This window comes from Macrobrachium rosenbergii, chromosome 25 (genome assembly GCF_040412425.1).
Source record: "Macrobrachium rosenbergii isolate ZJJX-2024 chromosome 25, ASM4041242v1, whole genome shotgun sequence".
Taxonomy (NCBI): domain Eukaryota; kingdom Metazoa; phylum Arthropoda; class Malacostraca; order Decapoda; family Palaemonidae; genus Macrobrachium; species Macrobrachium rosenbergii.
Window position 1 is genome coordinate 9,405,876 of NC_089765.1, and position 16,245 is coordinate 9,422,120.

At 38.6% G+C, this 16,245-nt stretch overlaps 3 protein-coding genes across 3 annotated transcripts; all 3 read right to left on the reverse strand.

Moving 5' to 3' along the window:
* Positions 1 to 3,665: 3,665 nt before the first annotated feature.
* Positions 3,666 to 8,299, reverse strand: LOC136852296 (serine-rich adhesin for platelets-like). Its single transcript, XM_067126798.1, has 9 exons — positions 7,974 to 8,299; positions 7,231 to 7,773; positions 6,832 to 7,053; positions 6,392 to 6,715; positions 5,917 to 6,195; positions 5,213 to 5,788; positions 4,828 to 5,052; positions 4,221 to 4,691; positions 3,666 to 4,077 (listed from the first exon to the last, which is right to left on the reverse strand). The coding sequence occupies exons 1-9, from the start codon at positions 8,265 to 8,267 to the stop codon at positions 3,841 to 3,843; spliced, it is 3,171 nt and encodes a 1,056-aa protein (XP_066982899.1). The 5' UTR covers positions 8,268 to 8,299; the 3' UTR covers positions 3,666 to 3,840.
* Positions 8,300 to 9,330: 1,031 nt separating this feature from the next.
* On the reverse strand, positions 9,331 to 11,841 carry LOC136852164 (uncharacterized). The gene is made up of 5 exons (XM_067126605.1): positions 11,487 to 11,841; positions 11,135 to 11,353; positions 10,613 to 10,882; positions 9,975 to 10,490; positions 9,331 to 9,492 (listed from the first exon to the last, which is right to left on the reverse strand). The coding sequence occupies exons 1-5, from the start codon at positions 11,826 to 11,828 to the stop codon at positions 9,331 to 9,333; spliced, it is 1,509 nt and encodes a 502-aa protein (XP_066982706.1). The 5' UTR covers positions 11,829 to 11,841.
* A 70-nt stretch (positions 11,842 to 11,911) lies between these two features.
* Positions 11,912 to 14,241, reverse strand: LOC136852297 (uncharacterized). Its single transcript, XM_067126799.1, has 4 exons — positions 13,251 to 14,241; positions 12,903 to 13,136; positions 12,257 to 12,795; positions 11,912 to 12,070 (listed from the first exon to the last, which is right to left on the reverse strand). Exons 1-4 carry the CDS (start codon positions 13,620 to 13,622, stop codon positions 11,998 to 12,000), a joined length of 1,218 nt encoding a protein of 405 aa, XP_066982900.1. The 5' UTR covers positions 13,623 to 14,241; the 3' UTR covers positions 11,912 to 11,997.
* Between the last annotated feature and the right edge of the window lie 2,004 nt (positions 14,242 to 16,245).

Sequence of the window (16,245 nt, forward strand, 5' to 3'; positions counted from 1 at the left end):
TAGTGGGAGAGGACTGAATTGAATATAGAATTTAGGCCAAAGGCCAAGCACTGGGGCCTATGAAGGTCATTCAGCGCTGAAACGGAAATCGACAGTGAAAGGTCTGAAAGCCGTAACAGGGGGAAAACCTCGCAAAGCAGTTGCACTATGAATCAATGGTTAGGAGAGGGCTGAGGAAAGTCAGATGGATGAAAAGAGAATATGAAAGGAGGTACAGTAAAAGGAACGAAAGGGGTTGCAACTAAGGCACGCTGCAATGAACCTTAAGTAATGCCTACAGTGCACCGCATGAGGTGCAAATGACGGCACTAACCCCCTACGGGGTTAGTGAGAGAGAGGGCCGGGAAGGAAAAGGAAGCAAGCTTGTGATTGGGTAAACTGACAACATTAGGGTTCCTCTTGACGGTAGTGAAGTTTCTCCAAACTCAAGGTTAACTTTCTTCGAGGATGTAACTTTTCCTTAAACGGTTCATTTACTTTCACGTCTGTGTGAAACTACGGAGAACAAATGAAGATCGAGGGGGCATCGTCAGGCCTGTATTAAGCGAGTGCTTCGGGCACCGAGAGAAAATGACACCACAAGTTTTTCTTTGGGAACGGAATAGAATGCAGAATTTAGGCCACAGGATAGCGCTGGGGCCTATGAGGTCATTCAGCGCTGAAAGGGAAACCGAGTGTAAAAAGGCTTTAATTAAAGGCGTAACAGGAGAAAAACCTCGCAGTTGAACTATGAGACCATTGTTATAAGTTGGTTGTAAGAGAATATGAGGGGAGGTACAGTCAAATGAATGAATGGGGTTGCAGCTAGGGGCCGAATGGACGTTGCAAAGAACCTTAAGTAATGCCTACAGTGCACCGCATGTGGTGCACTAACGGCACCCTCCCCCCACGGGGAAGTTGAACAAGTGACACTGGAACAGATGTGGAAAAATAAACACTATATAAAAAATATTACTATTCACAGTACTGCATTCATTATTCATAGTATTACATTAACTACCGGGCATCATTCGGCCTAAATCTGGCCCTGAGCATCATCTAATTAAGCCGAAAATATATAACACAAGGAGTGGATGATAACTAAGAGACTCTATTTCTGACGTGGAGCCCGACGAACTGCCAATCTTGGACTTTAACTAGTACAAGTTTCCTGGAACATCGAGTAAGACAAAGCCCAAAGGAAGAGGCAGACCGGCCTCTCAAAAAGACTCACAAAAGCAAGCAATTCAATGGTGTTATGTGAGTAGTGGTGGGCCCGTGGGTGTCACAGAACCTGCTGGAAGGAGAACGCCTCCAACTTGCTGCAATTTACTTGTCAGCAGATTTTACTGAGTAACATCAAGTTATTGCTTAGTGGGCTACTGTGGATACTAGACTACCCAACGGCAATTAAGACTCGGTAATATTCACAGTTTGACAGCATGGCTCTACTTTGCCAGAGTAGACTAGACGCATAAAATCTGCACTAACGGTAGCCCACTACCAGGCTGGGATAAGAAGGAATATAGAATTTAGGCCAAAGGCCAAGCGCTGGGACCTATGAGACCACACAGCGCTGAAACGGAAATCGGGAGTAGAAAGGTTTGAAAAGTAACAAGAGGAAAACCTCGCAATGGATAGCAAGCGAGAATATCAATGGAGGTACAGGAAAAGGAATGAGAGGGGTTGCAGATAAGGGCCGAAGAGACCCTGCAAAGAACCTTAAGTGATGCCGACAGTGCACCGCGTGAGGTGCACTGACGACACTACCCCTCAACTCCGTGGTCGCCTCCTGTCTCCAAGAGATGAAACAGATTCCGTCCCTCATGACTATACAAAAACAAGTAAAAAAGTGCGCCGAAGTTTCTTCGGCGCAATCGAGTTTTCTGTAAAGCGTATTAAACTGTATGAAACTCTTAGCCACGGCCCGGTGGTGGCTTGTATTGTTAGCACCAACAGCGGTGCCAGACGCACGGCAGTAAAAGGCTTGAAAGGTGTAACAGGAGGAAAACCTCAAAGCAGTTGCACTATGAATCAATTGTTAGGAGATGGTGGAAAGTAAGATGGAAGAAAGAATATGAAAGGAGGCACAGTAAAAGGAACGAAAGGAGTTGCAGCTGGGGGCCGAAGGGACGCTGCAAAGAACCTTAAGTAATACCTACAGCACACCGCATGAGGTGCACTGACGGCGCTACCCCCCTACGGGGTCGAAATGAAGCTGCCTCTAGTTTCGTGGAATGGAATATAGAATTTAGGCCAAAGGCCAAGCGCTTGGGCCCACGAGGTCATTCAGCGCTGAAAAAGAAATAGACAGTAAGGAGGTTTGAAAGGTGTGGAAGGAGGAAAACCTCGCAGCCGCACTATGAAACAATTGTTACAGAGGGTGGAAAGTCAGTAGGAAGAAAGAGAACATGAACGGAGATACAGTAAATGAATGAAAGAGGTTGCAGCTGGAGGCCGAAGGGACGCTGCAAAGAACTTCAAGTAATGCCTACAGTGCACCATGCTGAGGTGTATTGACGGCACTAGCCCCCTACGGGGGAGCCTAGTTTCGTGCGAAATTACGAGACGACAAGAACGACCTCTGGAAGAAATTTCATATTGGAGTTACTCTGTCCTGTGATGTTTAAAACAAAAGAATTTTGTCCTTCACATCTGTGTGAAATACTAACGAGTCTTCCACCCCCTCCTGTAGAGATAACAAAGCCTTTGTTCTTGATAAAGTTCGTGTTCTTGGCGAGGCTTTGGCATGAAAGATTCTGCCTTTACTTTGACCACAGCACAGTCTCCGTCCGACGGGAAAAATTACAGTTTCAGCTTCAGTAATGACGAATTTATTCATTCCCTAATATAAAATAAAATCTGTAAGTGTATAATCTCCTTTCCGTCCGTTTTAAAGAATATATAAGAATATGAATTGAATTGAATTGAATATAGAATTTAGGCCAACGGCCAAGCACTGGGACCTATGAGGTCATTCAGTGCTGAAACGGAAATTGACAGTAAAAGGTTTGAAAGGTGTAACAGGAGGAAAGCCTCGCAGTTGCACTATGAATCAATTGTTAGGAGAGGGTGGAATGTAAGATGGAAGAGAGAGAGACTATGGAAGGAGGTACAGTAAAAGGAACGAAAGGGGTTGCAGCTAGGGGCCGCAGGCACGCTGCAAAGAACCTTAAGTAATGCCTACAGTGCACCGCATGAAGTGCGCTGATGGCACTAACCCCCCTTCGGGGTATATAAGAATATGCAACGTGCGAGAGATTTATCTTTAGGCACAATGTCATATACGTCAATCATTTGAAACAATCCAACCTTTGGTTCCGAAACCTGTACTAAAGCTAATCTGCAATTCTATTGCTAAATTGCACATAAATGTATATGTATCTCATGATATCCGGTTTCCCAGAAAACTGAACGAAATTATTAGTATTGCTTATGCTTTTCTTTGGTAAAACATGGCTCCTAAATATATTTAAACTGCCTCCTTAAGGTCCTTCCATTTCTTAGTTTTTACAAAATATATTTTGAAATTGCTGAAATACTTCTCTTTTATTTTCTCTCTATGGTATTATCTACAAAACCCTCTTTTTTTCTTGCAGATTTTAGGAGAATGTCAAAATTAAAACTCAATAATATAAACTGTAATTTCATGAGAATGTCCTCTATACGTAGGTAAGAAGGAATTCTTAAAATAAGACAATGTTTATTGAGCAAAAAATAAAAATATCCAAAATATGTAAGATTTTCATATCATAAATAAAAGCGCAGAAAAATTTGTTCTATAAAACTTGTTATACATGCAGATACTTTCTATTAAAATCAGAGTTTTGAATGTTGCCAATTTATTCTTAATGTTCTTATCTATGGAATGTCTCTCTTTGAAAACACGATGTAAAGAAGTCCATCTGAAGACAGAGCTGAAGTCGCTTCATTAATGTCAACGTTTGGTGGGAGAGAAAAGGATCTCCTGCAGGTCTGAAGAGAAAGTGAGGATGATCCCACTTTCATCTGTAGCTGATTCTCAATGACAAGTTTCGTCCCTTCCATCACATAGACCATCGTTGATCCTTCACTAAGGCTTTCTGTATCTAACAGTACCTGTTGTGAAAAAAAAATATTAAACAGTTATTACTTTACAGATATTTTTTATTATCATTATTTTGTTTTACAATAGCTTACCTAAGCTTGATTATGTTTGAAATACTGAGATTGAGGAACCAATGTAAAAAGAAAATTCTTACGTTGCAGCTGTACTGGTCTTCTTCAGCATGGAAAGCCTGATTCTGCCAAGTAGGATTCTGCTTTCGCAGGCATTTATAAGTCTTGATGTCGCTTGAATGTCTGCATGTCTCTCCTTTAGAGCATTGCAGAAGGACTCTCTTTATTGCCACTTGCAGAAGCCGGTGAGCCTCAGTGAAGAAAGAATCCTGGAAGAAATGTCCTCTCTTGATAAACGGGAGCATTGTGACGTTGATGCTGTTGTGTTCTTGGATGTCAGAGGAATCAGAATGGATCTTGAATCTTGAGAAAGTCTTGTTGGATAACTCTTTGGAATCACCAACAACTAAAATATCAGATTTGGCCTCTGAAGAGATATAGTCTCTGTTCTGGAAGAAATTTGTCGTATTAGCGAGATTTTGCTCTTCATTAAGCCAGTGTTGTGTTACACCTTCATCCTCCCTCCGTTCCTCTTTATTACAACCGGCATGTTTCTGGAAAAAAGAGAAAACTCAGTTGATGGGGTTGCATTTAAAGTAAGAAACTAAAGGTATATTTTTCACAGAAATAATAGCTTCTATGAGTAACAAATAAATATCATGTTATACAAGAATTCCTTCAGTTGTTTACCTGTTTAGAAAATTTGACTGTAAGAATTCCATCAGAAGAAATTCCACAAAGTCCTGATTCTGAGTCAATACCACTTGGTAAAACCAATCTCGTAGAAAAGGTATTCATAAATTCCAGCTCACTGTCACTTGCTGCACAAGAATATTCAACCGACAATTCCTTTTCCTCTATAACTGAAACCTTGACCATTTCTTTCTCCAAATAGCAGCTGACATCTAAGATGATCTGAAAGAAAAAATTAATTACTAATCATCTGGAAACCTCACTCATCATTAGAGTGATACCAAATGTCCAACATTGTTGGTATCAGATATTTATCAGTACAACAGAAAAGGTACATCGTCTGTTCATGGAAAATATACTGTACATAACCAGTTAAGCCTACCAAGCAATATTGTTCGTCCTCGATGAAAGCAGCTACTTTGTTTTCATCTAGATGATCTATGCAATACAGTTTCTTGGTGTTGGTCGGTTCACCACTAACAGAAGGCAGACTGGCTAACTTGGGCAAAGTTTCTCCCCGTGCCACCAGGAAGTGACGACGAGCACTTTCAAAGAAAGTATCTTCAGCAAAGAGTCCCTTTTCTTGAACTTTCAAGGTGACGTAGTTTTCAGGGCAAAAGTATCCCTTCACGGCCTTCTGAGCTACATATGAGAATGTCTGCAGCTCATTTTGATGTTCGAGGTCACCTGCTGATTCATTTGAATCCTTTCTCACTAGCATCCTATCGTTTGCTCTGCTACTCATAACCTGATTCTCTTCATAGTCACTGGCAGACCTTTGTTGTTCTGCTTGAAATGATGAAAGAGTAATATTTTTGAAGGATGTGGTATTAATATTTTCTTCCATCTCCCTTAAATCATTTCCACCTATGGAATCGGAGAAATCGTCTTCTCTTCTTTCCTTCATCAGAGTTTTCTCATTTGCCGAAGTTTCTTCAGCTGAACTTGTTGCCTTTTCCTGTAACATCAGAATAGTTTTCATGTAAGTTATTGTTCATGTAAATGTCTAACAATGGATAAGCAACTTTTTTTTACAATGCAGATGCTCATGAAAATGTCAGTACAAAATGAAAGCAAATTTCTTACCTTTTCTGAGATTCTCAGTGAAGAGTCAGCAATGAAGCAAGATGCTGTCTCCGTGTTAAAGGTATCGCAGAAATCTTCTATGGTTGAGTCCTCCATCTTATGTGAATCAAAACTTGGAACATTAACCACATTATCAAGACCTCTTTGTAATGTCTGACCTAGTTCACATGATGTATTCCAAATATGGATTTTCTCATTTTCGTTGGACCCTTGGACACTTAATGCACCTACACATCTCTCATCAAACTTGGGCCCAACATCCAAGGCATCAGATGTATCCTGAAAAACGTCAACGATTAAGGTTTGAGCCTCTTCATCAGTAACAGTAAAAAAACTACAATGCCTTCAAAAATAATACTCAATAACTTAATGCAACATCTACTTTCTGTGACACTTCTGGTTACTGGTATATGTAGCTAAATAAAAATTGATGATTCCATGTAAATAAAGAAAAAAGATCGAGAACTATGATTACCTCTATTGTCTCTGGATTAGTATCATTGTTGGTTGAATGACCAGTAGTGGGAGAGTCGTGGATGTCCCCTGAGAGACAATTTACTTCAGCAGACAAATTATTTTCGGCAGATCTCTCGGTCTGTGCAGAAGTGTCCACACCACATGAAGCTCTGTGTCCATATGTCATAGACTGCATGAAGTCCTTGCTGTCTGAATCGATGTTGCTGATGGCTTCTACATTTGTAGACTGCATCCTTCCTCCATAATCAGGACATTCATCGTCACCAATACAGATTTGAGATGTATCGTCCATACTTATTCTTTTAGTAGCAGCAGAAGTAACCTGTGAAATGTAAATTCAGAAAATCATTATATGAATTTGAACCATTGTGTGTATACTTCTGTACCATATTTCAGGAATGAGGAAGATATATAACTCAAATCCATAATTTGACTAACCTTGGAGAAAGCAACTACTAAGACGCCATCCTCAGAGATCACACAGTGTGCAGATTCCACATCAATCCCACCAGGTAAACCCAACCGTTTAGAAAAGGTTTTGACATCACCGTACTCTGCTCCATCCGTCACTGCAGAGCCTTTGATGAGCACCGCATTACTGTCAATTACCTCAAGTTGCATCTCTTTCACATTCAGATATTTACTGACATGCATGATGATCTGCAAGTATAGAGATGGACGTTAAAACTGAAAACTGAATTACCATTCAGTTTTCATGTAATTTTGATTTAGTACTTTAATAATTGTCACTATTTCCTTTTCACTTTTTTCACCATAAAATGTGACAATATCGAACACCATAAAAGAATAACCAGTATTTTTCTACCTAATACTTACCATAAACTGATCTCCATCATCGATGGAAGTGAATGTCTGATTCTCATCCTGGTCATTCAGAAGACTCAGATTCTCTTCGTCGCTGAAATCGTCATGAATGGAAGACAAATCTCTTCCTCTGGATAAAAATTTCCTTTCCTTCGTCTGCAGTTTATGACGAATATTTTGGAAGAAAATGTCTTCATCGAAGAGTCCTTTTTCCTGGACATTGAGAACGATGCAATTATCGATGGAGGAAGTTTCCTTGCTGGTTTCTTCAATCACAGATAAGGCTGACTCTGAATCATTTGCTTCCAAGTTCTGGTCAATGAATGACAACGAGTTCACTGATGTATCGGTCTCCTTTTCTGATTCTACAGCTTTGGAAGTTCCTGTCGTATACTGTTGATTCTCCTCGGTCCGTTCTGTGTAAGTACTGTTTTCACAACATTCACTTGAATTTTCCTTTCCTATGTAGGTTGCCTCAAGTAATGAAATGTCATTTGGTTTCTGTTCCTCTTGAATTTGTACTGAAGTTGCATCAGTTGAACTTACGAAGGCATCCTGAAAAACATCAGCGGTTAAGATTTGAGCCTCTTCATCAATAATAGTAAAAAAAAACTGCAATGCCTTCAAAAATAATACTCAATAACTTAATGTAGCATCTACTTTGTGTGACATTTCTGGTTACTGGTATATGTAGCTAAATAAAGATTGATGGTTCCATGTAATTAAAGAGAAAAAAGGTCGAGAACTATGATTACCTCTGTTGTCTCTGGATTAGTATCATTGTTGGTTGAATGGGCAGCAGTGAGAGAGTCGTGGATGTACCCTGAGAGGCAATTTACTTCAGCAGACAAAAAGTGTTCCGCAGATCTCTTGGTCTGTGCAGAGGTGTCCACATCACATGAAGTTCTGTGTCCATCCCTCACAGACTGCATGAAGTCCTTGCTGTCTGAATCGATGTTGCTGATGGTTTCTACACTTGTACACTGCATCCTTCCTCCATAATCAGGACATTCATCGTCACCAATACAGATTTGAGATGTATCGTCCATACTTATTCTTTCAGTAACAGCAGTAGTAACCTGTGAGATGTAAATTGAGAAACTCGTTATATGAATTTGAACCATTGTTATATGAATTTGGAACCACTGTCCATAATTTGACTATTTCAGAGATTTGTGCACCATCATCCCGCCAGGTAAACCAGAGAAGGTTTTGACATCATCGGAACCTCGCAGTATATTATAACTCAAGATCCATTCAGATATTTACTGACATGCAACCTGCAAGTATGAGAAACGTTAAAACTGCAATTACACATTCAGTTTTCATATGACTGATTTAGTGCTAAGTCACGCCTTTCCTTTTTCACCATAAAATGTGAGATATCACACATAAAGTAACAGTATTTTCTACCTAATACTTACCATAAACTGATCTCATCATCGATGGGAGTGAATCTGATTCTCATCCCATTCAAGGTAAATTCCCAAATCTCTTCCTCTGGATAAAAATTTCTTTTCTTCGTCTGCAGTTTATGAAATATTTTGGAAGAAAATTTTCATCGAGTCTTTTCCTGGATCACCGATGGAGGAAGTTTCCTTGCTGGTTTTCTTCAATCACAAATCAGGCTGACTCTGAATCATTTGCTTCAGTTCTGGTCAATGAATGACAACGAGTTCACTGAGAGCTCTTTGATTCTACAAGCTTTACGAGTTTCAATCATATTGTTGATTCTCCTCGGTCAGTTGTTTTCACAACATTCATGAATTTTCAATTAAGTAATGAAATGTCCTCAAGTTGTACTGAAGTTGCATCAGTTGAACTTACACGAAGGCATCCCCTAAAAACATCAGCAGATATCTTCATCAATAATAGAAAAAAAAAACTGCAATCCTTCAAAATAATACTCAATAACCAATGTAGCATCTACTTTGTGTGACATTTCTGGTTTACTGAGTAAGTAGCCCCAAATAAAGATTGATGGTTCCATCGAGAACTATGATTACCTCTGTTGTCTCTGGATTAGTATCATTGTTGGTTGAAAAACTGAACCCTGAGAGGCAATTTACTTCAGCAGACAAAAGTGTTCAGTTCTTGGTCTGTGCAGAGGTGTCACATCACATGAAGTTCTGATTTCACAGACTGCGTAAAGTCCTTGCTGTCTGAATATGTTGCTGATTTTCTACACTTGTCACTATCCCTTCCTCCATAATTTTCATCGTCACCAATTTTGAGATGTATCGTCATACTTATTCTTTCAGTAACAATAGTAACCTGAGATGTAAATTGAAACTCGTTAATATCGAACCACTATTGCATTTTTGTACCATATTTCAGGAATAAAGATATATAACTCAGATCCATTTTTTACAACTACTGAACCATAACCATCCTCAAGTCATGCACAGTGTGCAGATTCCATCAATCCACAAGGTAAACCAACCGTTTAAAAAGTTTTGACATCACCGTACTCTGCTCTATCCGTCACTGCAGAGCCTTTGATGAAGCAAGGATTGAACATTCAGATGACATCGGTGATCTGCAGAGTATGAGATGGACGTTAAAACTGGTCATTCAGAAGATTAGTACTTTAATAATTGTCACTATTTCTTTCGCACTACTTTTTCACCATAAATGTGACAATATCGAACACAAAAAAGAATAGCCTATTTTTACTAATACTCTCCATCGTCGATGGAAGACAAATTCTCTTCCGTACTCAAATCCTCACATCAGTGGAAGACAGATAAAATTACTTTCCTAAATTTCTTTTCCTTCGTCTGCAGTTTATGACGAATATTTTGGAAGAAAATGTCTTCATCGAAGAGTCCTTTTCCCTGGACATTGAGAACGATGCAATTGTCGACGGAGGAAGTTTCCTCGCTGGTTTCTTCAATAACAGATGAGCCTGACTCTAAATCATTTGCGTCAAAGTTCTGGTCAACGAATGACAACGAGTTCACTGATGTATCAGCCTCCTTTTCTGATTCTACACCTTTGGAAGTTCCTGTCGTATACTGTTGATATTCCTCGGTCTGTTCTGTGTAAGTACTGTTTTCACGACATTCACCTGAATTTTCATTTCCTATGAAGGTTGCCTCAAGTAACGAAATGTCATTTGGTTTCTGTTCCTCTTGAATTTCTACTGAAGTTGCATCAGTTGCACTTACGAAGGCAGTTGTTTCACTGTATTCACTTGAAATCGAATTTCCTAATACTGACGGACTTTTTGTTGTTTCTGATTCGTGCTCTGCAGTGCTACATGGCAGTTCCTGCAAGAAGAGATTGTTTTTATGATTAACATCGATGGCATACAAGATGCAAGGTTAGCATTTCATTAAATTTTGATCAGTTTATTTTATTATCACTAAAGTACAAAAAAGCAAAATATTACCTTCTTGAGTCCCAAAAGAGATATCGAGGTACAAGAATTCTTAAGGTTTGTTGACATTTGATCTGAAGTAGAAGAAAAACCTCGTTCAGTCAAAGTATCCTTTTCCTTAAATTGTGAAGAAGAATGAGGTTCAGCGAGATGTCCTTCATGGACAACAGTAGATTGACTGGAAGCGGATGACTCGGTGGTCAAAGTCTGCCTTCTAGTTTCAAAGGAATCATCTCTCACTGCAGTAAGAAATCCTGTTTTGCCATTATCGTTTGAGTTTCCCTGTAAGATAATTTGAAAGATAATTGAACATACATGTAATAATATCAAGAATTTAGTATATATTTATCAACGTACATTCAGTAACCGAACACACTGATGGATGTTAGAGAATAAAGTACTAGTAAATTAAGTTAATTAGCTAAGGGAAAACTGTAGTTCTGGACTCTATAGTTATCAAAACAAATAACTACTGTAGTATTACTGGAATGTATTTCATGTACTTAGACTTTTGTGGCAAATTGTTTAAAATACCTTTTTCACAACAGTAATCATCAGAAACCCGTCAGAAGATAAGGATGTTGATGTATCCACAGAGGATATGTCCTCTGGAAGAGCAAAACATTTTGACAACTCTGAGACTTGACAGTCACTCTCATGTTGTAGTGGTTGCCCCACGATGTGGATTTCGTTTCTGTTCCGCAGGAACACAGCAATTCCAGTTCTTCTCAAGGAGCAGACATCAATGACGATCTGTGGGTATAATTGTTTTTAAAAATAAAAGCTACCAATTTTAAGTTTCATTTTAATTTTAACTGATTAAGAAGATATTACTAAAAAAGCCACAGTAATTCAAGAAAATTTAGACCTTAACATGTATTTGTACCTTATAATGAGTATCGTCTTCTTGAGTTATTGAAAGAGTTTCACTGTGTTTCACTGCATTTTGTTCCTGCAACTGCCTGTAGGAACCTAGTAAATCGTCATCTGAAGGCACTGCAATGTATTTAGATAAGATTTCATGAAGTGCAGAAGTCATGGCTTCCCTCACGGAGACAAAGTGTAGATCCTCAAGAAAACTGCCCTTTTCTCTGATTTCCAGGGTGACAGAACTATCTGAAGCGAGAGATTTTGTATGCATTTCATCAGAGTCATGGCTTTGCTTTCCTTCCACATGAGAACCAGTAGAATGACCCTCTGAATCATGTGCATCCCATGCAGTCGTCATTTCATCGACCAGTTGTATCTTATCGCAGCAAACTTTTTCACATGGATTGAGACGGTCGTCTGATATCTTAAGCCGTGAAGTTCTTCTGTGACCATATGTTTTCTGTCACTTGTCTCAGTGTCAGTGGTAGTAACCGTGAGAGTTTGATGATCTTCGTTCCTGTGACCATTCATAGTAATCCCATTTTCCAGTAATAATTCTTCATTGCTGGTTTTTGAGAGCGTTTCCGTTGCTGCCAAGCTCTGTGAAAGAAACAGCACAAATTGCATGAAAAGTTCATTAACATGTTCATCAAACAGGAAGAAAAGGAATTTTACCAAAAATGTTATTTGCTGAAGGTAAAATATTTTGTTACGAATGTTTTAGCTCTGATTCTTGAAAATAAAGTAATCAATATAAAATGGGCAAGAAAGACGTCATCGAAATACCTGTTTCTGAGTTTGTCTTTGCTGGACGATTGATTTCTCAGCCTGAGTGGAAAGGGTAGCTTCTGAACCGACTGACGCGTGATGATTATTTTGCCTATACGTAGAGGATAACTGCTTGCTGCTGCTTGAGCATTCTCTGATTCATTAGAACAGGCCATCTCCTGACTTCTCTCGGCTATGTCGTCTGATTCCACCATCCTGATGGGAATGATGATCTCCTTTGATCTTCCGTCTTTTTGCAAATGACCATCTGAGATCAAAGCCTCAGCTGAAGAATCAGAAGCACAAGTAACATCAGAAGCTCTTGTCTGGAAAACGGAATTGGATTTTTCCATTTCTGAAATGCAATTATTCTTGTTTCTACACAGCTGTTGGGATTCTTTCTCCTTCTCTTTTACTAGCATTGTACTGCCTTGGGATGATTCCAGGACGTTTTGGTGAGCGACAGTCGAGTAGTGTCGAGAGTTTCTCGTTTCTGAATGGATGGTTTGTTGCTTGTCCTTTTCGAAACTGCTTCCACTTTTTTCATAGACGATAACCTGTAAGTGCACAAAGGGATTTTCCTTATTACCAATTCCAGGAAATATTACATAGAAATACAGTCTTCACCACCTCGAAATTTGTATTTATCATAGAAATGACTGACCTTTGTAGTAGGAATACTGATGATGAGAGTTCCATCGCAGGAGAAAGTGGCGGAGATGGCGTCCATCTTGGCGTCGTCTGGCAAGGAGAACTGATAAAGGACTCTCCTCTGCGAATGGCGACACAGTGTCATTTCTCGTTCTTCAAGCTTCGATCCCTCAACCACCACACGCCTTTGGCCACTCACTCTTACTCTGACGTCCTTCAGCCTCATTTTAACGATGTCCATCCTGATCTGTGGAGGAAATTATTATAAGATTGCTGTAGTCACAAGAGGGTGATATTGCGTACATGTGTGCGTTAATGTAAAGCTGTTCAAGCAGTGGTTCAAATGAAGTAAAAATCTTACCTCATAATCGCCATTTTCGGAAATGGCAGCGTAAACGTTCTCTTCAGATTCACCGGAATGCTCATTGACTCTTTCAGGGTCGAATTCCCTTCTGAAAATGGCTTCTTTGCCGAACCAAGAATCGTCAATGCCTCCCGTCATATCCCAGTCGTCGAGAATTCTCCTGACTTTGTGGTGGAATCGCTCTCGGGCATTTTCGAAGAGAGAGTCGCTGAAGGAAACTCCCTTGGAAGTGACCGAATGAAGTCTGTCTTCGCCTTCACTTGGCTCTCTTCTGAAGTCACCGCTTTTTATCACTTTCGAGAAAGATGAAGAGGAAGCTGGCGACGTGGAAGCGACGGAGAAAGAGCTGACATTATGAACTGGGGCCATTTCTTAACGGTAGAGATTATGTCTTTGTGTCCGAATACCTGCACTGTACAACAGACAACTGTGTTGTTCCCAAGATGAGACACCTTTGAGAGAAGTCGGAATGTTCTTTCGTTTGAGTTACTCTTGATACTGGCACCCTTGGGCAGTTTCTTCTTATATATACCCGGTAGAACGCTTGGCCAGTGTGACGTGTTCGGTTCATCACTGGGCTATTTCTTGCCCATCTCGGAGTGCCTTGCCAAAAAGTAGACTACCTGACATTTCTCAGTACTTACTGTTTTACGGAAAGAAGTATAAATAAAGTGATTAGCAAACAATTAGAAATTGGTTCTCCACTTTTGGTGACAAGTATTATTATAGTGGGAATTTGATTTTCTAGTATGTCACTAGTATCATGTGATCTTCTTCATTCCGATTTCCTTCATACAAAAGACACATAGAAAAAAATTAAGTAACCATGTAAAAGTGACAGAAAAAAAAGATACATTGAAACAGATATTGAATCTTTAAAGTATAACATCTCTCTCTCTCTTGATAACTGGCACTGAAGTCTATTTGGTGATGACTTAAAATAGTTCTAGTGAACCAGTCTGAATGTTATTCATTTCTACAGTTACAAGACCTGTGTATATTTCTAAAGGCCACGACGACCTTTTTAACTTCTCAGCTTCTTTGAACATTTTGAAATTCACTTATTTTTCCTAAGTTTTATATCACTGTGGCTATCAAAATTATAAAATTACAAATAGATGAACACTTTTACCAGGTATATAAGTAGTTTTGATAGACGCAATGACATTTTAACTTCTCAACATCCTCACACTTCCCTTCAGTATGATTAAGCATCAGCCTAAAATGCAACAACTGAAAGACCACTACGGTACGACGAAACAAATGGGACTAGTCAGCTTTAGTAAAATGTATCCGAGCTCGACAGATATATGAATGCATCAGCTGATCTGGTTTCTATTCCTCTAGGTGGCAAAGTGGGCTAGAACTGAATAGAATGTAGATTTTAGGCCAAAGGCCAAGCGCTGGGCCCTATGAGGTCATTCAGCGCTGAAATGGAAACTTCCAGTAAAAAGGTCTGAAAGTTGTTAACAGGAGCAAAACCTCAAAGCAGCTGCACTGTGAAACATTCGTTAGAGAGAGTGGAAAGTCGGATGGAAGACAGAGAACATGAACGGAGCTACAGTAAAAGGAATGAAAGAGGACGCAGCTATGGGCCGAAGGGACGCTGCTAAGTCCCTTAAGTAATGCCTACAGTGCACCACTTGAGATGAACCGACGGGACTACCCCCCTTAACGGGGCAAAGTTGGTTAGCTTTAGCGCACAGTTGACGGACTCTGTTGTGCTCGGGGTGGATCCCTATGTCATGGAATGTTAAAGTTTCTTTATTTATTCTTCATCCGAATGAGAGGCTTGCAGAGATACGCTTTTCCAAATACTACTGTGTGAGGAAAGTGGAATAGTTAACATAAAAATATATATATACATATATATATATATATATATATATATAATATATATATATATATATATATATATATATATATATATATATATATATATATATATATATATATATATATATATCTCTATGGCAGATGTGACCATATTGACTATAATATATATATATATATATATATATATATATATATATATATATATATATATATATATATATATATATATAAATAATTATATATATATATATACTGTATATATATTAAAAATAAGGAATTTTTGTTTTTTTTTATCAACGGAAGGGAACCATTTCCAATACGCTGAAGAACTATCTTTAAAAGAAATGGTAAATCTGGATTAACCATGATCTAATAACTACATTCTGCTGATGATATGAATAGCTATCCATTTTTCATTTACTATATAATACACACACACACACAAGTATGTATATATATAAATTTTTATATAATATTTGGATTACTCATGATCTCTTAATACCTACACTCTGTTGATGATATACATACGAACTTATTTTGAATTTATCATACAATATATATACATATATTTATATAATATTATATATATATATATATATATAACGTAATATACAAAATATGCATATTTTTAATAAACAAATTGAAATATGTATATATATAATATAATATAATATATATAATTTATATATATATATATATATATATATATATATAATATAATAATATATATAATAAACTGAAAATAAATCATCAACAGAATGTACTGTAGGTATCAGATCATTGTTAATCCAAATTTCCCCTTTCTTTCGAAAATAATTCACCAATGTATATAAATACGTTCCTTTCTATTAAGAACAAATCATCCTGTGTCAAGGGATTCCTTATACCTCTATCACGCCAGATCGAGATATGTCAGTGACATCGCAGTACTTTGCAGCAAGTGGAAACTTCCCTAGGTACCTGTCTCACAAGACTGTGCCGTGTCCATGACGTCACAGTATTTTCTTGCCAAAGATTCGGGGTAGCCACGGAAATTCTTCATCAGTTGATGAAGCGTAAATTTGGAAATTATCGCGGCCAGATGAGAGAGAGAGAGAGAGAGAGAGAGAGAGAGAGAGAGAGAGAGAGAGAGAGAGAGAGAGAGGTTAGGTTAGGT